The sequence below is a fragment of the Dasypus novemcinctus genome, chromosome 14, assembly GCF_030445035.2.
Source record: "Dasypus novemcinctus isolate mDasNov1 chromosome 14, mDasNov1.1.hap2, whole genome shotgun sequence".
Lineage (NCBI taxonomy): Eukaryota > Metazoa > Chordata > Mammalia > Cingulata > Dasypodidae > Dasypus > Dasypus novemcinctus.
Genome location: NC_080686.1, coordinates 52419128 through 52443809, shown reverse-complemented (window position 1 = coordinate 52443809; position 24682 = coordinate 52419128). Strand labels below are relative to the sequence as shown.

Here is a 24682-nt window from a genome sequence, read left to right as displayed (position 1 = left end):
CACCTCTCTTTGTTCAAACAAATACTAGAGTGTTGAAGAAGTCACACACACACACACACACACACACACACACATACACACACACGGTAGTCACCATTTATCTGGTTCTACCCTTCATCCCCTTTCTTCTTCCAGCCGGAATGTAAAACCTTTCCAGGTATGTTATTTTACTATAATATTCTAGAATAAGATTCTTTTCTTGACTAGAAGAATCTGAGGAAAAATGAGCCTCTGTTTTCAGCATCCAATCTCTGGGTCTCCCACCACCTGCTGCTTCCTGCACTCCAAAACTCCTGCTCCAGCTAGCTTTCCTGGGAGGAGAGGAGAAAACTGCAAGGGAGGGGAAGAAGGCTTGTGCGAGCAAGAGGCGGGGAGTGGGGAATGGGAGGCAGGAGGAGGCGTGGCCCAGCTTAGGTCCACGGGGATAAATGCTGAGAACTGAGAGCAGAGTGTGGAGAGAGAACTCCGGAGGAACGCCTGAGCTTGAGCAGCACCGAGGACAGCGCCCGGCAGATCCGCGCCCCGGTCGTCCTGGCATCCTAAACTCACACGCGCAGGTTCTCGCTCACTCCGCGCTCGCACGACATACTCACACATACTCACACGCACAGACACACCTCGCTTTAAGATGGCAGAATCCCACCTGCAATCATCCCTCATCACAGCCTCACAGTTTTTCGAGATCTGGCTTCATTTCGACGCTGATGGTAATTATCTTTTCTTTAACTGTTTCAAGACCGGTTTCCATGCCCCCTCCACCCTTCTCCCTCTCCTGATTCTCCTGATCCCATTATCCCTCGTTTCTCTTCTTCGTTCCCCCTTCTAATCTCATGTCCCCGGCTATAAGCCGAACCATCAACCTAAAAGTTTATAATTGCTTATATGTAATCCCCAGATCTAAAACTTTTTTCTCTTCAGGAACGGTAAAGGTAGAAGCGGGGACAGAAAGAGAGTCTGGATTGGGGAACTCTGCCCCTGACGTTTCTGTAGATGCGGTCAGCACCTCAACAATCCTTTGCCCTCTATGAATCTAAAGTTTGACATCCCGGAGGGAAGCGCTTCCCCGTCTATACCCTTTGTTGGTTATTTTCGCAAATGTCGAGGCAAGAGAGAGCCTCTTGCTCACCAGAAAATAACTGTCCTGGAAAGTGATGGGGGTGGGGGGCGGTGAACTGGGCATGAGATGCCTGACACCGGGGTGCCTCTGTTTTTGCAGGCAGTGGTTACCTGGAAGGAAAAGAGCTGCAGAACCTGATTCAGGAGCTCCAGCAGGCACGGAAGAAGGCTGGACTGGTAGGTTCAAGTTTAGAAAGGATGAAAGACCTTCCACCCTAAAACATAAGCATTCTTCCGTTTTCACAAAGAGCCAGTGGAGTCAAGTGGTTCCCTGGGGGATGTAAAGGTTTATTAACTGAGATAGGGGAGAAAGATGCCTTACCGAATTCCCTGGGTGGGGGAGAGAAGGGAAAGGAGAGAGAATGAGAGAAGAAGAGATTTCCTAAAGAGAAAAACCTCAGGGTCTGAAACCGGAGATTTTGAACTATACAGTATTCTATATTTGTGGTTGCTTAAATAGCTCTTAAAGAAAAGTGGGGGTGTGTGAAATCTTTTAACAGATCTCCACCTCTACTGTTGAGTTTGGTTAGGTAATATTTAACTTCTGTTTTACTGTGTGAGATGTACAGGGGTAGAAATACATTTCTGCCCCTTGGTGGTCAGGAAACAGATCTGCAGATTATAGTTCTCTAGTCTGCTGTCAATTATTATTGTTGTGATGTTGATATGGTTGAGGAGATGGATTATCCTGTGTTGACATCCCTCACTAGGAGAAAGTTGGACAACTTGCAACGTAATACTGAACAAGAATTTATCAAGAAAATGTCTTAATTTCTGTTAAGAAATTAACTTCTAACCCAAACGTTAGAAGTTTTAAAGCAAAACAATTTTAAGAATTTCATATATTTTTAAAAAGCAAAGTGATGCTCTGATGGGAAGCAATTAATTGTGTTTTATAAAAAGTTGTATTTTTAAGCCATTAGTTAATTAAACAAATGATTATTCTTATTAATTACAAATGACTTCTTTTTGGCATAAATTAACCTGTCAGATAGTAAGCATAAAAATAAAATATAGCTGGCTTTTAAACATAGATGAGATGGCGTGGGAAACTAGGTTAAGAATTGTATTATTAATCTATTGGGGTTTATGTAAGACTGCCTTTCAGAAGGTAATGTTGGATTTGGGCTAATTAATGTTAATGGTCTTTGGCTTTTCTGACTAGAAAATGAAATATCCCTTATAATGCAAAATAAATTTTACATTTTAGATTATACTTATATACACACACATATTCTTAAAAGAAAATTGTGGGGTGTGTGAAAACCTTTAGCAGACAAATACCTCTAGCTTGGAGTTTTATATATATGAAATTTATTTTCTATCCTGTGTAAATTGAAAACTGTAATATACCTCTCCATCCAATGTATTCAAAAGAATCCCAGAGAGCTCTAAATGTATTTTAACGCACTACTGAACCATCAGTTGCTAGAACATTGACCAAATTGACTTAAAACCAGATAGTTCTCTAGGGATTGTTTTACCCAGATTTAATAACATGTAAGTCTAAAAATATAACAGAATGGGATCAAATAAAATAGGAAATATTTTATACTCTCTCTTCTTATGTATTACCCTGTAAGTAAATCATCTATTAGAATGCATACTATCCATCATAACTCTACATATCTTTGACTATTAAAACAGAAGCAACTCTCTTCCTCACTTAAAAATACATAAAATATTTCATTGGAAAAGTCTTCTTTTCCATAAAATTCAGTATTTGAACTTTGGAAAATGATTACAATTTTTCCAAAGTAATATTTAATATTGAGATTATTTTCACCTTGGAAATTTAATACTCAGGATCTATATAAATGTTTTCAGAATTTTTTTTCTTCCTCCCACTTTAATATTTATACCTTTTTTATATACAACATCTGCAGGCTGGAGTTTTAAAGAGCTTAGAGCTTATTTTTCTGCTGTCTATGTTTCAATGTTGGAATATTTGAAACTTCAACTGTTAGTTTATAATCCAATAATACTAACCTTGAACACAGTTAAAAAAGTATATAAAGTTGGTTAATACTTTGATTCTTGAGTATTTTTCCAGAGTATTTATACAGGCTTTGGATAGTTAAAATCAACATTTGGTTTGAGAGGTTCAGGCACCTGATGCATGTTTCACTAAACTATGGACCCCATTGCGTAAACCTACTTTTATATATTCCCTCTCTATTATTTTTAGAGCAGAAAAGTTGATGGTATAAACCAAGCTCCTTTACATTTCCTGCTAAATGATAACAGATTTCACTGTTTCACTGGTGCATTTGGAAAAATTGGTTTGTCATATTAATAATGTGAAATATCATAATGTTCACTAATATTAGATATAAATGAACAAAATATTAATGAAATGTAACAACCCAAAAGATTTTCAAAACTACTCTTTTACACTAAACATGATATTTAGTTTTTAAATTTGCATTTATTTTTTATAAAGTTTCAATTACTTTTATATGTTTTACAGTTTATAATATAGATTTTGATATAATGGTCACCCAGAAAGTTCACAAACTAAATGTCAAGTCTGTTAGTCAGACTAGTTGTATTACAAAATGCTACTCCACATGTAAGAAGGAAAGTTTTCTGTTTTGTTTACTTTAAGGTATGTCTACAAATCCTAGGGACTGATGTTCCCACAATTGCCATTGGGTGGATACTCTCATTTTTCTACTATTGGTTCTTGTAATGCAAATTTAATAAATGAAAATTTCAATTTATCCAGAGTAGATGAGTGTTTTAAAGACTGCATTACAATTAAGTTACTTTGCTACTATTTATTTTAGTTCTGTTGAAAGATATTTAAACGGAATTTAAAAAGATATTGTAATACTAGTAGTAACAATACTTGGCCTCAGTATAGCCCTAAAATTATATTAATATGAATATCCTTAGAGCAAGCCTCTGTGGTAGATAATACCACCTTCTTCCTAGTTATGATGAAAACTGAGACCTTAATTTATTTTCCCAAGGACACAGAGAAGGACATTAGTGAGGGCTGACCTATTTTAAATAGGCTTCAGTTAATGCATCAGGGTTATTTTAAATGGGCTGTTAGAGACCCAAGGGTAAAATTCAACTTCATGAATATTAGTTCTATGTTCAAATCACTAGTTTACAGTTCATAGTCCTTGACATAGTCAATATGTGAAGAGATTATATAGGCAGTAGAACAGATTGGGGGGGCGGGGGGAAACAAGCCAAAAGAGGAGAAAATATGAACTGTCACTCTTAAACATGTCTTATTGTACTTAAACATGTGGGAAAGAGATCATCTTGGAAAAAATGGAAACTAGGCAACACTAGAAAACTACACCCCAAGTTACTCTTGGAGTAAAGCTGTTAAGTATATGTATTCAGTGGCCTGAAATAAAGCCATCAATATTGTCTGTATCTGATGAAAGTACAATTGGTTAAGTCATTTTATCATCTAACACATTTTTCTGATACTTAATTTTTTAACTTATTTAATAAAAGAATGTCTCTTCCATGCTAGCTTTGCTTACAAAGTGGGTCATTGGTCAGCATTCACACTTCTCATTTGTCCACACTGAAAACACGTTATTAACATCCATGGATAAAACATTATGGTAGAATAAGGAAAATGTCATAGGAAACAATGTTTAAAGTACATTAATAGTGATCACTATATTTAAATTCATAAACAATTTTCAAAGGGTAGCACAATCTCAAAACTACTATTAGAATATAAATCATAGTGATTGATTCAGAAATGATAAGGTGGTATCATTTCAGTATAATATGTCATAATGATATACTTATGGTAACTTTCATTTGAAATCAGTAAATACTGTAATCAGTTATGTCTTTAATTTTCATGAGGAAAATTACTCAGTATGCTTAATTCTAATTGGTTTTAATTCCTCTTTTTTTTTTTGCAGTAATTTATGAACACTTTTACAAGTATGATTGGGTATTTTTTAACAAGCTTTTTACCTGCTTTTATATAATTTTAGGAATTGTCACCTGAAATGAAAACTTTCGTGGATCAGTATGGACAAAGAGATGATGGGAAAATCGGAATTGTAGAGGTAAGGAACTTATGCATTTTTCTGTAATGTAATTTTAGTAAAGTAGCTTCACTTTATAGTTGTATCCAACTCAATCAGGATATGGTCAGACCCATTCAGAAAGGCTTATTTTCCCTAAATATCATTATCTTCTATTCAGAAATATAAAATTAAAAAATGTTTAGAAATCAGAAAGAACTAAGAGTTTGCCTAATCCAGAATCTAAATTTAATACATTAGCAATTGAGACTAGAGAATGAAATGGTTTGCCTCTGGTCAGGAAACTGTTTACTGGTACAGGTGCAATTAGAAGCCTGGGTCCCCAATTTCTGGTTGAATTTTCATTCCATTACATGACCAGCTCCACTTCAAAAAATCACCAGCCAGGTACACAGTTAGTTTGTAATTCTTATCTTTTAATAGTGTAGACTTTACTGTTAAAATATAAAATGAAATAAATATGGTCCCTATGGCAAGGCCATAGCAAAAAGCTACATCCTGGTTTTTAAAATTCTATTTTGGATTGGTATTTGGCCTAAATAAAAACACAAGAACTATAGCCAGTGAATGTTTTTGATTAGTTATAGGTACAAATTTCTTTTGAGTATCTAAAAGTTAGAATTCTGGGTGTCAATTCTAATTTTTGACAACTGCTTTTTCTGTTGAGGACAACTTTCTCTTACCTGTGAATCAAGGAAGCAAAACTTGGATTATGCATCAATTCTCCTACTGCATTCTCATGTTCATGAGAGTTGTTGCTTCCCTTACTTCTCTTTTCCTAAACTCAGGTGTCTCACTACTTTATCTCTGCAACCTATTTTTTTTAAATGAGGGGAAATCTTTGCCCAGGAAAATTAATAGGGTCATATATTTAAATATCCAAATCTTAAACATAATTATGCCCTTATGGTTTTCTCAGTGTATTAGATTGTAAAGTATTCTGGCTGCAACAACATTTAGTCACAAATGACTTTTGATTCAGAGAACTAACCTGGTTTTCAAATAATCAACCTTACAGGACATCTGTGATGCCTATGTGAAATAAACTTATTTTTAAAAAACCACTACAAATAGTTAAGGGAGCACATACTATTATTATCCTTGTAATTAATTTTTTTCCCTGGGGTATATACTTTCTCCATTGCCTATGTGTAACTCATTATTATATAAATAGATAAATTAATAGTGATGGGATTTACAGATTGACATAGAGGTCATCTAATCAAGACATGAAATTACCAACGATAAGAAAATAACATTAAAATGAACACAAATGAAATTAGGAAAATCTAATTATTCAAAACTATTTGGAAAATCCAAAATCAGTGAAATTATAGATGTAGCTATTTTAGAGTTTGACATACTTTGTAATTTTAATAGAAGAAAAAGCCTGTCATCTTACATTTCACATATTTCACCTTGAAAGCTTCCGAAGGGCTTAGCTTCCAATAGGCTTCCAATGGACTCAGAAGACTTCCAATGGACTCTCTATATTAAGTATCTAATAGAATACTGAATTATTTTAAGCATAGAAATTATTCCATTTAATTTCTTCAGCAATATTAGGTTGTGTAGGCATGGACTGATTCACAAAGATCTTATATTTTAAAAGGATAAGATGTAGGAATATATTTTGAATCCCAGTTTTCCTATATTTGGTATGATCCAATCACTTCTGAATGATATTTATAAAATGATTTGTGGTCCAGTTTGAATGAAAGGCTAGGGGTCACTTAACAGATGCTTTGTCTTGGAAGTCTGAAGAAAGAAATTTCCCCAGAAGTTTGAGAAGCAATTCTGTCAAAAGAAAGAAAAGGTTTCCTGAGTGAGGAAAGATAGAGAAAAGTTGATAACAGAAGAAGATGAAAGAGTTAAAGGCTGAAATGAAGAACCGAGGGAGTTTTATAGCAATAAAAATGAGAAAAAGGATTCACATTTGTATGACATCATACAATTTATAAAGTGCTTTCAAGTACATTATCTCATGTCTAAAATGTCTAAATATGATATGAGGATCTATTTTATAGGTGAAAAAACTGAGGCTTCAAGAGGATCAGAATGTCAGAAAAAAATGAGAAATAGTGGAACAGTCAGTTTGACCATGTTACTCTAAACTACTCTGCCTTTTTTTAGATAATAAGTAATGTGTACATTTTCTGCATTAGTAAAAAATTAGATTTGCAAGCTCTAGTTGGTCAATTACTGATTGCAAAGTTTTGAGTTTCGTCGAGTTGCATAGGGATGCACTAAGTATCTAGAGGTTATTTGGCCAAAGCACTTAAAACATGATTTGGGAAGAACTTTTCAGATAAACTGAAGCACAAAATGTTTAGAGGATGAGATGTGAGACACAAGAATTGATGAGAAGGTTTTAGAGTTCCAGGACATGAAATTCTTGGGAAGACCTAGCCAAAATTCCTCATTTTAATGACAAAGAAAGTGAAACCCAGAAAGGTTGAATGATTTGGTCAAGGTCTCACTGGAAGGGAGTGGCAAACCTAGATCAGGCTTTTATTCCAGAGCTCCTTTCACTAATCTGCGTTACCAACCAACAAGGGGAAAATTAATTGGAGAGGTGAGAATTAGAGAATAGGAGAACATGGAAAATGCTACTGTAGTTCAAATGCATGTTGATTCAGTCTAGGGTGGTTACGGAGCGGTGAAGAGGAAGAGGAAGAAGGAGAGGTTCTGAAAGTTATTGGGAAAAAAAATGCAAAGTTACAGATGAGGTGTAGAAAATGGAGAAATAGAGGGAAATGCCTCAATCTATGTTCCCTCAAGGGAGTTGTATTAAAGGAAATTGGTCCTACTTTTCCCAACTTGACATGTATCATTTGCTTAGAAATCCATTTTTATAATATTAGACACAAATAGGCATGTCCCAACCAGATATGAAGAAACAGAAACACCCCTGTCTGCTTTCCAAATTTATATTGACCTACCAAATCATATCAAGCACACCGCAACTTTGTTGTTCAAAGGGAAAATAGAGGTTGGGTTTGCCTATTTGCCATGCCCACTTAGTACGGTATATACATGGGCTCATCCAAATCTAATCAAAGTAAATCAACTGATAATCATGTGATCTGATTTTCTGATAGAATAGACCAATGTAATCTGAAATATCAAAATAGGTTGTTTAAATGATCAGAAAATGTAATCTTATTTTTTGAAGTTCTGACATGATGAAGTTGACTGACACTTTCCAACAATATGGATTTGTTACCTAGAAATATGTATAAAGGAGGGTAATGTACAGATACGCTTTCTCCTGAACTTTGTAATTTCAGATTAAAATTCACACAAATACCGTTCATTAATAGATTGTTAGTATGAATGCAAAACAGAAGCACAATAATTCTAAAATATGTGAACTAATACCATGACAGTCACAAACATACTAAATTCATCCAGCCTAATAACTCTATTGCAGAGAAAATCAATTAAATTAATTAAAGATGAAAACTGAATGATCAAGTAGGTAATAGAATTAATTTTCTTCTCTGGTGCTCACATTAAGTCTAAATTTCTCCCTTACCTGGATGTCAAATCTGTAAGGTTTCACCTGGTCCACTGAGCAATGTGTACGAATCTACCATCCTTTCCATTTTTACTGTTTCTATTTTGACCAGGTTAGTGCAGACAGAGGAAAATAGATCTAAAGTTATTTTAACCCTAAAACTATAACAACCCTTCCAGAGAAGCAGACACTTCTCTAGCCTTCCCCTCTTTTCTTCCACAGTGAAATTTAAGCATGTGAGTTTAGCCATGAGGAATGTAATTTTTCACAGCAGTCTACATTTCTACCTCACAATTTGGAGAAATGGCTAACAATGGAATCTGATTAAAGTCTTTGATCTGGATAGAGATTTTAATGATTTATTGGGGAAACTTTTTTGATGGAAGTTTTTAATGGAGGGTGATGAAGGTAAGGGATGCGGATCTCAAAAACAAGAAAGTCAGAGTGACTTCAAATCTGGCTCAAACTACAAGCTATGTGATAGCAGTTCATTTATCCTCTTTGAGCCTGTTTCACTCAGCTGTGCAGAGATGGCAATGTATTATTAATTTCAAAATGTTGCTATGAGAATCAACATCATATGAGATAATACATGTCAAGAAAATAGATCTACCCTGGCACACTGTAAAATCTCAATAAATGTATTTGCTATTATAATTAAAAATAACTCAATGGAAAACCTACACCATTTGTCTGAATGACATGCCTTTTTCCCACTTCTTTTATAATTTGTCAAATTCAAATTATTAAACTCGACTAGACTTAAACTTACATGAGAAGGTTATTTGTCTTCCAAATTTCCTGGACTCACTTCTCGTTGGATAGGAAAAAGTTTCTCTGGTTCTCAAACCAAAAAAAGTGAAGGCTTAGCTAATATGTGTTGAAGAAGGTCAACATGTATCATGATAGTCTAAAAAGTTAGAAAGTATGCCTGATGTCCACTTTGAGGTACCTAAATCTCAAGTCATTTATATCTCTAATAAAATTGCCCATGATTGGTACTCTCATCATACCTAGTAAGCCTGATCATTCCATCCCCTGCTTTGAAACTTGTTTATCCATCTGTCTCACTGTAAGGTTCCTGCTAGCAGTGACTGTAAATCCCCAGTAGGTTCTGAAGCCTAGCCAAGGGAGCCATAGCAGGAGTGTTCAACCCATTCTAAAACAAGGCAAGGGATTCATATTATGCCAACGAATAGAACTGTAAAGGCCCCTGTCATGAGTTGAGCTTCCTGGGAAGTAGATTCTAGGTTGAAAATTGGCATGAGGCAGTTTACTAGGAAGTACTCTTGGGATGAATACCTGTGGAAAAGAAGGGAAGAAAGCAAGACAGGGCAGAAGGAGAAGTTTCAGTGGATACCTCAGCTAACCCTATAAAATGAGCTCTTACTGGGATGATCCTGCATAAATGTCCTCTGTTCTGTGATTTAAAAAAAAAAAGTCCAGGCCTTTATATTCTCACGTGGATCAGTCATTGGATGTGGCCTCCTTGAAAACACAGTGCTCTTCAGCTTAGGCAACCCTCCAAAGGGGAGTGACAGCTGAGGGCTATCTGCCGGCAATGTTCCCTGTAACTGAAAGGAGTTCTGGGTGGCATATTTCAGTGCCCACCCCAACCCCTAGCCACAGCTTAGTAATAAGTTATTTGAATTATCTCCCAAAGAACTTTACTTCCACTTCTTTACACCGTATGCTGATTCTGAACAAATAGTCAATTGCCTTCACTTTTTGGCTCATAATTTAGTGAAAATTTACAGGTGCTGTGCAAAAACACAGTAAATGTAAATAAGATACAGACCATACCTGATGCATTTAGACCAGGAGGAGAGACAGGTAAGTAGAAATAAAGTTTTGCTTGCCCACTTCCAATGACAAGAAATCATCCATAAAGCTGTGAGTCTTGTGATCACTGCTATCTGCTTTTCACTCATCTCCTTGCTATTTTTCACTCTCTTCTCCAACACATCAAAAAGTTTTGGGAGTTCATGAAAGAGGAGGCAGGCAGCCCAAGGACTTAGGGATCTTCAATAATCATGAAACATGCAATATTGGATAATTCAATGGAGAGTAGTGATGTAGCAAAGCTGAGAATATAGCATCTCTACTTGACACCTATTAAAGACCTTTGGCTCTTTGTATGAATGGCATTCAACTCTGCAGCTGGGGAGTACTATGCCCAACTCTGAAACTTGAATATTGATTCTTAGGCATTGATGGATGCATCAACAGAAAAAAAAAAGGACCACCAAACTGTGAAAAGCACCTTAAAATAGATGCTGTTTTTATGTTCACTATAGCCACATCCTTTTATAAATTGTTGGTCTTACAATAATTTTTGCATGTTTAGCACTCATTTCTAATATCTGTAGAACAGTATGGTATGGTTTAATATTAACAGTTTAATGAAATCATGACAGGTTGAATATGTTCCACATAGATATGATGCATATTTTTATAAGAATAAATCCACATGAGACTAGAATGGTATGGGCAAAGAAATACACAATAGACTTGAATAGAAATTTTACCATCTCTATATTTGACCTTCTAGGAACTTATAAACATCTTATGTGTTACATGAATTTTAAATTTTGAAATAAGTAATGTCAAACTTGCCCTAATTTTACATTTGATCATTGCTTTCTAGCTCATTTTTTTTCTTTTTTCAAGTATTTGGAGGATTCAGATGAGTAGGACTTCTTAAGAAAAAAATATCTTTTGTGTTCAAAACAATACCCATTCATTTTTTTAAAACTTCAAGTAATATAGAAAAGTACAATAAAGAAATCTTTAAAATACTATAAATTATGGAGTAAAATTATCAACCAATCCACATGCCAGGCAAATAACTAACATGCTAGGCATTGTGCTAGGCTGAAGACAAGAAATATTCTCTGCCCTTCTGAAATGCCCCCCACCAAAATTTAGGAAGTGTTATCTGACAAGTTACATACCAATAAATAAAGGAAGAAATGTTATTGCCTATTTCCTATTCTTTAATTGAATGTTTACACTAAAGCACAACCATGATATAGAATGGCCAAACATCTTGTGTTACACAGAACCTTCCATTGGCCAATTTGATCCTCAAAATGTATTCACCCATTGCCATCCTCCCACCTGTTTCCCTTCCTCTCTCTTGGCCACAGGTGGAGACCTACCACCTGACTTTTCTGACACCTGGCTCCTTTAATAATAAAAATCATCTGTAGCTTCTTTCCTGTAGCAGCCCACTTAACAATGAGGAGGAAAGAGATCATTATAAGAAAGAGGAAATTCTTGTTTCAGTGAGTGGAACCATAGTATTAATCATATCTAGATTATCACGTTTTGTGTAAAAATCACCAATAAATGCATGACCTGCAGTCCAAGAGTGAAGAAACCAACAATCCTTTTTATTACTATCTTTGTAAGCATGATGGTAACTTGTTTTACTAAGAAGCAGCCATGGAAGTAAGCTATGAACCACTTCAAGGTCTCAGCAACCTCGACTGAAAATTTTGAGCTTTGAATTACATTGAACTGAATTATTTCTGAGGTATAGAATTCTATGATTTAAGAATACAGACCTCACAGAAGTGTATCCTGAGTTTAATATCCTAGATTACATGCATGCTTAAACACACACATACACACACACAGGGCAGTGAAATGTGCTTAAAGATCAAACGCTGGTCACAATAATAATTACTATCAAACCACAAATTCCTACTTTTATCTTTTGGAAAAATTATCATCCAACCATACTGGTGATATTTATTTCCAAATAAATAAGTAAATGCTTTCATACTGAGTCATTCTAAATATCCTAGATGTTGGGGTCTTTCACTTAAGCTCACTTTCACACAAACTGCCTATAAACTGAATGGCTCTAAATTGAGATATCATTTCAAATATCAAGAGCTGTGTTGGGAAGCAGCTGTGACTCAAGCTATTGGGCTTCCCATTTACCTTATGGAAGAACACGGTTAGTTTCCCGGGACCTCCTGGTAAAAAAGAAAAGAAAAGAAAAGGCATCCTGGACCTGTGCGGTGTGGTACAGAGGTGCACCAAAAAGACGATGACTCAACCAGATAGGAAAGAGGGGAAAAAAAGCTAAGTTAAAGGAGTGTTTGCATATAAGGGAAAATGATACCTTTTATATTAAATTGTAAATGTTTTAATGGACTTCAAAGGATGAAATTCTAAATATCAGAAATAGAAGCAAGACTCTTGCCTATAATTTGGTAGAATTTTAGAACTTATACTGACCTTTAGAGTTGTCTACACCATGTTTTGACCTCAAATCCAAGGATAAGCATCTATGTCTGCACTTCAGGGGATTAAACAAAGTATGGAAATCAGATGCAATATAGTGTGCACGTGTACATTCTTCAGTGGTGCAGATGACTTCAACAGATTCTCAAAGAAGTTTTGCACCCAATACGTGTAAGAAACACTGGGTTCTATTTGAACTCCTTATTTTAGCAATGGGGTACTGAAGTCCAAAAATGACTGAGGGAGTTGCAGGGGATCACAGCTAATTAGCAGCTGAGCCAGAAATAGAACCCACGTCTGCAGTGGGCCATCAATCCACCTTCCTGACTCCCTCCCTTCCTGTAATGTAATAGATAGATTACATTAGTCTTAAAATGGGATCTGGAGCCCTTTTTTTTCCATTAAAAAAAAAAGAGTAGCATTGAAGTTATGAGTTAAGATCTAAGGGAAAATGCCACTAGACCAGGGAAGTAGAGATAAAAAAGAAAATAAACCCAAATTGTGGTTTCAAAAGTGGAATTTTTTTTTAGCAGAAATCAACTCTTTGACAACAGATTTTTCCCATTACTGTTAAATTCCCCACTGTTCATTGCGAATTGTTTTTTTTCCCTTTCCTTCCACTGCCTTGTTATCTTTGGTTTATATTCCCTTGCATTTCTTAGAAGGCATTCTCCTAGGGCTTGAGAATGCACTTTTTTTCCTTCCTTTCTTTCCCCTACATTCATGTTTTGCAGTTTCTTCATGTTCCACAAGGAATATATGGCTCCAAAATGTGCCACGTTGTGTATCAGTTTCCTGTGCTTTGAGAGGGGAGCATAACCTGATATGTGGCACAGAGAACAATTGGGGGTTCAAGTCAATTCGATGAATTTGCTTCTCTGTCCAGCAGCCAGAAGAAAGTAGTTAAATTGGTCCTCTCTGAACACATGCTGCCACAGCCAACTTGCTAAAGGAAGCAAGCACCCAAGGGCTTAAAACATGATGTCCCATTCTAGGAACAAAGTAGCAGGAATGGAAAGCTGACTTTAATGTTTTCTTCTCCTGGTTTTCTAGGCAATGAAACTACTCCTAGCGAACTTGTTGGAAGAAAACTAAGCAGCAGGTGATGACAGAGACCAGCTTTTGAGCTTCTTATAACCTATCCTTTTAAAATCTTTTCCAGCTGGCTCATGTATTACCCACAGAAGAGAACTTTCTGCTGCTCTTCCGATGCCAGCAGCTGAAGTCCTGTGAGGAATTCATGAAGGTACAAGAAATCTGTCACTGAGTTATGTCTTCAGAAAACTACTTAAAATATGAAAACTGTTGTTTTGTTGTTTTAATGTGTTTGGTTTTCCTTATGCAAAATTGTTTACAGACATGGAGAAAATATGATACTGATCACAGTGGCTTCATAGAAACTGAGGAGCTTAAGGTAAGCAAATAAAAACTTGCGCTGTTTTCTCCTTTCAAATACAGCTATGAACAGCTAAGGGCTTTAAAGCTTTTTTAAAAACCTCCCACAAAAGAAACTAATGTTGAGTAATGGCACATTGTCACCCACTCTTCCACCCAGATCAAAAAAGACTTCAAGTACTTCTTGAAATTGTTTTAGCAATGCAAGAAATTACCATTTTCCATGGTATATATAAATTGTTATTTAAGACACAAAGATAAAGATAGATCATAGATAGCTATAACTATATATTCAGCCCACTAAGCCACAACTTTTCATTGAAATTTAAAATTGTTCTCTATAAATTAAACACCTATATAGATTTTTCTTCCTAAAGAAAAAGAAGACATTATTGAATACCTACTATATGCCAAATACTTTTCACATATTATCTTATTTAATCTTCACAGCAGTCCTATGAAATTAGTATTATCTAAGTGAGAGAAAAGATGGAGAAAAGTAATATACCAAAGACCACAGAGAAATAAGATGTTCAACTGCAATTTTTTTTTAAGATTTATTTTTATTTATTTCTCTCCCCTCCCTCCCCCCCACCAGCTATCTGTTCTCTGTGTCCATTTGCTGCATGTTCTTCTTTGTCCACTTCTGTTGTCAGCGGCACGGGAATCTGTGTATCTTTTTGTCGCGTCATCTTGTTGTGTCAGCTCTCCGTGTGTGCGGCGCCATTCCTGGGCAGGCTGCACTTTCTTTTGCGCTGGGCGGCTCTCCTTACGGGCGCACTCCTTGCGCTTGGGGCTCCCCTACATGGGGAGGACACCCCTGTGTGGCAGGGCACTCCTTGCGCACCTCAGCACTGTGCATGGGCCAGCTCCACACGGGTCAGGGAGGCCCTGGGTTTGAACCACAGACCTCCCATGTGGTAGACGGACGCCCTAACCACTGGGTCAAGTCCGCTTCCCTCCAACTGCAATTTTTAAACCCAAATTTATCTGTCTTCAAGGGTCCTAGATATTCCATATCAGCCACTGTCTCTCAATAACAATAACAATGAAAAAAATCCTAGTTTAACCAAACATCTATAAAATTCCAACTTTGAAAATGTATTTATCAACTCATATCTCACAGACTTATAGAGGAGGTGGTGAGGGAGAAGGAGGATAAAAAAGAAAACGAAAAGAGATCCAAAATCAAGTTTTACCTCTGGGCAGGTCTCTAATATCATCCAGTCTTTTTTCTTTTTTTTAACTTTTCCTTTCAGATTTATAGGAAAGCTCAAGTAAGATTATGTACATGAAAGATTTTGTAAAATGCAAGGCATAAAGTTATATTAACTCATTAACTTACTAGTCTTTCAGAAATACAGAAGCATCATTCTCTCATCTCAGATCAACCCTAAGACTTCTCAATCTGGAAGACCCTATTTCTCTACCTTCAGAACAAAGAATAAATAAAAGGGACGAGAATTAATATTTACCAAGCCCTGACTATGTGGCAGGCACGTAGCTGCTTGAAATGTGTTTTAACATTTAATCCTCACAAAAAAACTTGCAAGGCAGGTATTATCATTTGCATTATTCCAAAAGAGAAACTGAAGTTCTCTCCAAGATTAAATTGCTACTTAGGAAAAGAACCTAGATTTGGACCTAGGACATCTGATAAAGCTAATAATGAGTTTTTCCACACCACCACGTTTTCCAGCTTCATTCACTGAGAGCTGTCTCTTCTACTGCTATGTGGGGAAATATGAATATCAAACACAGTTTCCTAGTCATAGTTCAACATGGTTTTAGTTGCACGCTATTATAGAAATGGAAATGAATAGTTGCGCCATTTTAAAATTACAGATATGCATTCAATTGCAGTCTCTTTGAAATGTAAGCCTTTTAAATATGAAATCACTTGAAACTACCTTTCTACAAACTTGCAGCTCAGCAACCTACTGTCCCACAAGGTGACAGTTTAGCTACTGTATTTTTAATTCTATAGTTCAAAAAAATTTAATATTTTGAGATCATAAGGAAAACCCTAGCTCACTTCCAAACCTGACCTCAACATATTCTAAAGGTCTCCTTTTTTGTTCCCAATTTTATTCTCAGAAAGAGATTCTAAATAGAAGTCCTCCTCCCGAGAGAATTTTAAAGATAAGTTGGCATGCTTTTTTAATGGATCTTTCAAGAAAGCTAATTTTAAGATCCATAATAGAGTAAAATATCACTTGCTCTCAGACACGACTTTGAATCTGAGAGTCCTGAGGTTTCTCCCAGGCTATTTTTGTGACCACCATTTTAGTCTCTAATGAGGCTTTTTAACCCAATTAATCTCTGACAAAAAGCGTCATAAGGGTTCAATGATAAAATTCACCCCCAGCAGAATCCTTTGAATTTTCCATGCTTCACGTTGGATTTGAAGTGGAATGTTTGAAATGAAAATAAATTTATCAAACTAAGAAAAAGCTCCCCGTCTTTGAGAAGACTAAAGTCAAATACAGTCCATAGAACTGTACATTTGTGAGGGATTAAACCACTGCCCAACCAAAGAAATCCGATCTGGGTACGTATCTGCTCAGTTTTCCATAATTGCATTAATTCATTTTTTAAATAAATAGCTATTTATTTTTTTAATAAATAGGAATTCCAAATGAAAATCTCTAGAGAAAATGAAAGACAATTATTATATGCTTAAGTACCTACACTGTCATTTATATGGCAAGCTTTTGTAAAGCATTTATTTGATTTATTTCTCTGTTAAAAAATTTTAACTTACTCCTTCGCTTCAACTGTCAAATTAATAACCATCTTTTCATCCTTCCCACATTAATTTCTATTTTAATATGATTCATATATCCTTCAAGGATTAGATGACATCATCTGTGGCCAATTGTTTTAATTTAAACAGTCTGCTGAAGCATTCTGACCAAGGTGATTTGGGCTGAGTCAGGCCTAAAATCTAACTGGCCCTCTTGTGACACAAACTTATACTGGCAATAAATTGATATGGAAAATACAGCTGCAAAGGCAGAAAATGCATTTGACATTAGAAGTAGTCACATAAGTACCTGTGAAAATTTCTTTATGTAGAGATGCAGCTATTGGGCTGGCTGATTCAAAAGGTTTTTATTCAGAATCCTGCACAATGCTCAATCCAAATATTCCTTTCAGTGAAATCATAAAAATACAGTGTAGCAGAGACTATGATGGATCAGTCTCAGTAATTGGCAGGTATCATACCTGTCCAAGGCAATCTCGTTGCTGGAATGCAAGAGGACCACATGGTTTAGTCTTACTTCTAAGATCCTCTTCTCTCTCCATTCTACCTCAAAAGCGACTTTTGCATTCTTGGGACATTCATATGCAAGTTGATGAGGAAATAGACTGTGTATTATTAATGAAATTTGTCTGTGTTCTTTGTTTTAACAGAACTTTCTAAAGGACTTGCTAGAAAAAGCCAACAAAACTGTTGATGATGCAAAATTAGCTGAGTATACAGACCTAATGGTAAGACTGATCTTGAAAATATTTTATTTTATTTCTGTCTTTATTTTTTTAATATTACATTCAAAAAATATGAGATCCCCATATACCCCCACCCAAAAAGATTTTAACTAAGAGCTTATAAAATACTACTGTCCTTGCTAATTCCTAAGACTACACAGGATGTAATAAACCATGGTGTGAGCATGACATGCACATAGGTATGGTTTCATTTGAAAAGTGAAATGTTTAAGGATGTTTACACCAGTCAATGTGACAATGATTGCTGCAGGTGTCTGCTGTAAGGCTTAACACATAAGAATTTTCTTTCTCATAGAGCTTTGTAAATTTAATCTATCAAAAAAATGATTTGTTTTTCTTACAAAGCCAGTATAATTATATTATGAAAAAATAATTTATTATAGAGGTCAGAATCAATTTTCATCTTGGTTTAGGAATTCATAGATTTTGTTGGAGTTAAAAAAGACATTCTAGATACTTTCTGAGCAAGTTAAAATGGGTATTTCCTTCTTCTTTCTTTTGATTCTTGTTACTGTGTTTGTTCTGTGGGTGAGGAAATTCAGATATACCCTGAGCCTGATGATATGGTAAACAGTATATTCAAGATCTATTGCAAAATATTGATAACAGGGCCAAGAAAATTAGTTTATACACAGGCACTTAATGCTTCAGGAGTGAAAAAAATAAATTAATGAGGATGTAGATGAAATAATCCTATGTCCACCAAGTTAATTCATTTCAAGTGGGTAATGTTTCTCATTTTTACTCATTACATTACATTTAAATTTCAAATATTCAACAAAGTTGTAAAAAATCCAGACTGACACATTTATTTATATATGTTTTAAGTACTGTAAAGGTACACTGAATTCTAACACCATGAATTTAAATAAATAACTCCATAAAAATACGGCTGTGTATTATAAAAAAGCTGTTCTGTTATATTAGATTGATGGAGTTGGACTTCTTAGTTACCCTGAGAAACAATCTTATAAAGGATTTGATTATATTTGATGTAAGTGAAGCTTACTTCCAGCCTCTCAGCCTACTCTACCTGGGGAAAAAGAAAAAAAAGAGAACCTTACTATTGCCTTCACTATACAGTGTTATTTATTATAAAGTGAAATTAATCTTTAATCTCTAAACAGTCAAAAGGTTTTCATTGTAAGGAAGTGTTATCTTTAACTTCTCATTACTTTTCTGTTTATCATATCATCAGCATTCAAATGGGGAGAATTTTCTTCTTGCTATCTGTCAAAATGGGCAGACCTAAGGTCTGAGTAACTTTTAAGTTAACAGACAATAACCTACATTTATCAATTTTCTGTTTTGTTCCAATTTTAAGGGATTTCTATTTAAAGTAAAGACTCCTTTACAGGTAGAAATTTGAAGCAGGCTTTAATTTAAAACCACTCAGATGGGAGTTTTCCCCCTGTTGGATTGGCCTGGCATATCTGATTAAATGTCATAAACCAGTTCAAATCCAGGAAGCAAATTAATCAAGAACTAATTAAAATTTTAACAAATATTTGGGGAAATATTTCCCTATGGGCACTAAACTCCATGATCTAGTTGCTAGTATCTTGTTAGACAGTGTGACAATATTAGAACTTAGGTTCAATGAATTATAAAAGGTTGTGCCCATACAGAATCCTGCAGAAATTTGCCTCCTAGAAAGGATTCTTAGAATATTTAAAACTATGTAATACCCTTCCCTTTTTCCCTGATGAGACTTCAGTGAACCTATTTCCAGTATGACCCTGATTACTATCTTTAAAAACAAAATAATACTTTCCCTACATATTTAGAATTCATATTTAGTTCAAAGTTTATATATATTAATATATTCTACACATAATGCTTCTGTATAACATAATAAGCAAGAGTTGCTACTCTCTAAAAGCACAAATGCTTCTCAAATATGAATATTTGTGTCTCAGTGTGTAGGTATATAGGTACATTATGTGTAAGTAAATGTAAGGGCGGAGGTAAGGAACTTATTAAGTATCTAGTACGTCATGGAAAACAAAGCCATTAAATAAGACTCAAAAATGGTATGTTATCAACTTTCATTTATGTAACTGTCTATTGCTTCTATTTTCTGAGGCTCTAAAAAGAGGAAGCAAATCAAATATTTATTTTTATACCACTGTCTGGAGAGGTTCTGGAGGTGCTATATACTGCCATTAGCCATCCTTCCACATCTTAAAAGACATACACACATATTTGCAAGAATAATAGATGACAATCTTCTAGAAGCCTAACTAAGACCATTCTTACTCTGATAGACTTCTCTGTATTGTTCTGATAAACTTTGGCAATTGACACAGGCTATAGATTTGCATTGAAGGGTAACAAAATAATACTGGTTCTAGAATTTTGTACTTGATAATTGCTTGATACACTGCTCTGTTTTCAATTTTCTTCTTCATACAATAAATCTTTCTTCAATAGCTAGAATAATGGCATTCTGTCTTTCAGCTGAAATTATTTGACTCAAATAATGACGGGAAGCTGGAATTAACTGAGATGGCCAGGTGAGTTTAGGAACTATGCAACTAAAGCTACAATAAACTGACCCTTGTGAAAAAATTAACATATTTCTCTAACACTTTTCTCTCCAAAGGTTACTACCAGTGCAGGAGAATTTCCTTCTTAAATTTCAGGTATTTAACACTTTCTCTGCCATAAATAATATTTTCATTGAAAAATTAGAATGTGGGAGATTTGCTAGGGGAGACATACCGAAATATAATAGAATTTAACCTTTACTCCCTTCTTTCTTTTAGGGAATCAAAATGTGTGGGAAAGAGTTCAATAAGGCTTTTGAGTTATATGATCAGGTAAAATTTTGTTCTTACCTATCATTTCATTCTTGAGAATAATTTGGAAAATGTTCACCCAGAAAGGAACACACAAACTCAAGGCTCACATATTAAAAGAAACATGGAATACTAAAATTACACAACCAATTCATTCTTTTACACAGGAAATGTATCATGATATGGCCCAAATTAGACAAATCTAGATTCAAATCCCACACTACAATTTATTGGCTGTGAGGTTTTGAACATGACCCAAAAACTCCCTGTGCATCACTTTCATCATTTGTAAACAGGGGTAATATCTACTTTGCAGCAGTGAATGATGATTAAACTAGAATAAAATATCCAGCAGAATAGGAGCACTCATTCATTGCTGGTAAGATGGTGCAGCTGCTGTGGAAAACACTTTGGCAGTTCCTCAGAAAGTTAATTTGAGAATTAGCATATGACCCAGCAATCCCACTTCAGAAGAATTGAAAGCAGGGACTTAAACAGATATTTGTACAATGATGTTCATAGAGGCATTATTCATAATTGCCCAAAGACAGAAGCAATCAAATATCCATCAAGCTATGAATGGATAAACAAAATGTGGTATAATACATATGATGGAATATTATTCAGCCCTAAAAAGACATATAGTCCTAATACATGCAACAACATGGATGGACATTGAAGACATCATGCTGAATGCAATAAGCCAAATGCAAAGGGACAAATATTGTATGATGTCACTCATATGAAACAATTAGAATGAGCAAACTCATAGACTCAGGAGCTCGAGTATAATTCACCAGGAGACTGAGTGGGGATAGGGAATGGGAAGGCAAGGTTTAAAATGTACAAGATTGCTATTTGGATTAATGGAAATGTTTTGGTAATGGATAATGGCAATGGTAGCACATTATGAATGCAATTAACAGCACTGACATATATATCTGAATAATTAAAAGGTGAAATGTTAGATTGTATATATGGTAATGACAAAAACTTTACCAAAAAATCCATGTAATTACACTACACAGTGAACCCTCAGGTAAACCATGGACTTTAGTTAATGGTACTATTTTAAAAATATGCTCTCCTAAAATGTAACAAATGTTCCCCCCAATTCAAGGTGTTGATGGTTGGGTGGCATATGGGAAATTTTTGTGCATGATTGGTCTGTAAACCTACAACTTCTCGAATAAAGAAATATATATATCCAGGAGAGTCCTCCCATTTAGTAGATGGTGAGATCATGCGTGTGAGAAAAGGTTGTTTGTGATGTTGCTTGTTCAGGTCCTTTGCTTCTTCTAATTTCTCTATTCTTAGACCAGACCAGTCTTCTTTGGGCTCTTTCATGCTCTGCCACCACCTGGTGTGGCACTGAGCCAGTCCTATCTCTTTCCCAGGCCTCAGTGACCTCTATTGTCATGTGGACATAATTTATGACTTAACAGGAAGCACCATTGTTACCATAAAGTGAAATATTAACTGTGAAAGTACTCTAAAAAATTCAAGATATTTCACAAAATGTAAGATGCTGACTGAGAGACAATGCATTTCTATTTTGGATCTTCAGAGCAGCTAAAAATCATTTAGGGCCTGAGAGAAGAGGTTAGAATATCTGCTAACTATGCTAGTGGGCGATTTTCTGAGACTATAACATTTCTGTTTTATTCTACTCCCATTATTGTGGTTGGAGTTGGCTGTGTACTGTTTTACTTCTCTTTCTCCAGGATGGCAATGGATACATAGATGAAAATGAACTGGATGCTTTACTGAAGGATCTGTGTGAGAAGAATAAGCAGGTAACTCAGTTATGTGTGACACTTAGTTCTTATGCAGACTTAGCAAATCCATCCAAAAGCAATCGTCACATCCATTTTTGAAATCAGCTTAAAAAATATGTAGAGGAACAGAAGCAGATTTCAATTCTTAACTCATTTTGCTACTGGCCTAAATCAGTGGAACTGTGATGAATAAGTTAAAGAACAATTTTAGGATTACTTACATTTTGTATAACAATTTAATCCAGATTAATGGATTGATATAACAAGCTGTTTTGTCTCACATTTTATTACTTGAGAGTGGTTAACTTCCATATTTAACTGGATTACAAAGCTATCTATGTTCTATATAGGATCTGGATATTAATAATATCCCTACATACAAGAAGAGCATAATGGCTTTGTCGGATGGTGGGAAGCTGTACCGAACAGATCTTGCTCTTATTCTCTGTGCTGGTGACAACTAGAGTTCGGTGACCATGACCACTTACTAGCGATACATTGTATCTAAAAACTAACTGTGCACTATACAGGAGTAGGCTGTATTTTCTTTTATATCTGTAAATTTAACTGCATATAGATAATTATCCAGGATGTGTGGCATATTCTTTTTGGCTTGTTTCTATACTGTTTGTAATGTACAGTTTTTGTAACTATATGATTGATAAGGAGAATGCCGACACTTAGGCTAGTCAATACACCCAATTAAAAATAAATAGCTGGGAGCAGATGTGACTCAAGTGTTTGAGCTCCCACCTCCTACATGGGAGGTCCCAGGTTCAGTTCCTGCTGCCTCCTGAAAAAAACAAAAATTTGAACAACAAGCAAAACAAATGAAAAAAACAACATAAGGAAGCTGATGTGGCTCAGTGGTTGGGTGCCAGCTTCCCAAATACAAGGTCCCAAGTTCAATCCCTGGCCCCTGATACCTCGAAAATAAATAAATAGCCTAATGTGTTCCTGCATTCATAAATACAGTTGGTCAAGATTTCACTAAAAATTCCACCAGTTTTAATCACTGAAATTCTAGTCCCTCATGTGTAAATACATACTTGTTACTGAATTGGAGAATTATACATAACAGGTCAAGGATTCTTATTACAGACAATCATAGGACTATCCCACAAAATATTTCCAACCTATATTTCCAATTCTCAGGAGGAATGAGCTTTTGCATCTAAAATACTCACGAAAATATTAACAAATAGCTAATTGTGGCTCTATGAAGTTAACAGTCTCATTAGAGAGGATTAGTTTACTAATCAACGTGTCTACTGCTTGAATTCACACTAAGTTATTGGTTCAGGTTGATTTGGTGACAAGGGAAGGAAGCACCAGACTTGACACAGATCTGATTCTATACCTGTATTTCCAACAAGCCACCTGTCAAAGTACAACTTTAATCCATTTTCTAAACTGTTTTCATGTGCTGCAGATTATAATTATTGTAGTAAACTGCTGTTTTTACATCATATTCTGTGCAATCTGATTAAATTTAATATACTGAGTATCCTGGTGTCTAGTTTGTATACTTCCTGGATTTCTTTCTAAATAGAATTGTTCATTTCCACCAAGGGTATCTGCTGCCTCTGAAAATATTTTTTTCTAGCTATAACAACTCTATTTTTACTACCTATTGAATTTTAATGTAAAATTCATAGCATTCTGATTGTTGACTGTTATATCATCTTTTGTGTATTCTGTGGATTCTATATTTCATATTGAGATCAGCATTGAAAATAGTTCTATTTCTATCTGCAAATAGTTTCAAATGAGTTGAAAATAGCATCTGAAAAGAAATGCTAATGTAACCATTTATCTTATTTAGCAAGGGAGACTCAAGAGCATTATTTTGAGCACATCCAAGTCCAGGTTTCACATATTTGTAGCTAGAATATCCTATATTGGCTATAGTTGACATGGAATGGTGGGTGCTTTCTGACTCTGATGTGAATCAAGGAGCCATAAGAGATGTGTCCCTGTGAAATCTGTAAAGTTACTGCCAAAGAGTAAATGACAGTTCTGGGGTCAGCTTCAATGTTCAAAAAGTCTATAAATTCAACACTGATTTTCTCAGTTCACAGAAATAACAAAACAAAAAATGGGAGCTATCTCTTTCCCCCAAGAATGAAGAGAGGGCTGCCAAAAAATAAAATTTAAAAATGATATAAGTGAATGGTAGATGGGCTTTGCCTCTAGTGTGTAAATGGGAGCACTGACTTTAGACAGAATTTAACTACTATGAATAAATAAAGAGAAAAATAATCTTAA

General features: G+C 35.2%; 1 protein-coding gene across 1 annotated transcript; it reads left to right on the top strand.

Moving 5' to 3' along the window:
- Window positions 1-322: 322 nt before the first annotated feature.
- On the top strand, window positions 323-24682 carry CALB1 (calbindin 1). The gene is made up of 11 exons (XM_058275708.2): window positions 323-707; window positions 1217-1293; window positions 5097-5171; window positions 14090-14173; window positions 14285-14341; window positions 17740-17817; window positions 20296-20351; window positions 20441-20480; window positions 20604-20657; window positions 22361-22432; window positions 22765-24682. The coding sequence occupies exons 1-11, from the start codon at window positions 629-631 to the stop codon at window positions 22876-22878; spliced, it is 786 nt and encodes a 261-aa protein (XP_058131691.1). The 5' UTR covers window positions 323-628; the 3' UTR covers window positions 22879-24682.

Bases quoted from the DNA above. Each gene is read 5' to 3' on its own strand.
- CALB1 (XM_058275708.2), top strand. From the start codon at position 629: ATGGCAGAATCCCACCTGCAATCATCCCTCATCACAGCCTCACAGTTT. The intron at 14,174-14,284 runs GTACAAGAAATC...AATTGTTTACAG, and splicing joins CCTGTGAGGAATTCATGAAG to ACATGGAGAAAATATGATAC. The intron at 14,342-17,739 runs GTAAGCAAATAA...TTGTTTTAACAG, and splicing joins TAGAAACTGAGGAGCTTAAG to AACTTTCTAAAGGACTTGCT.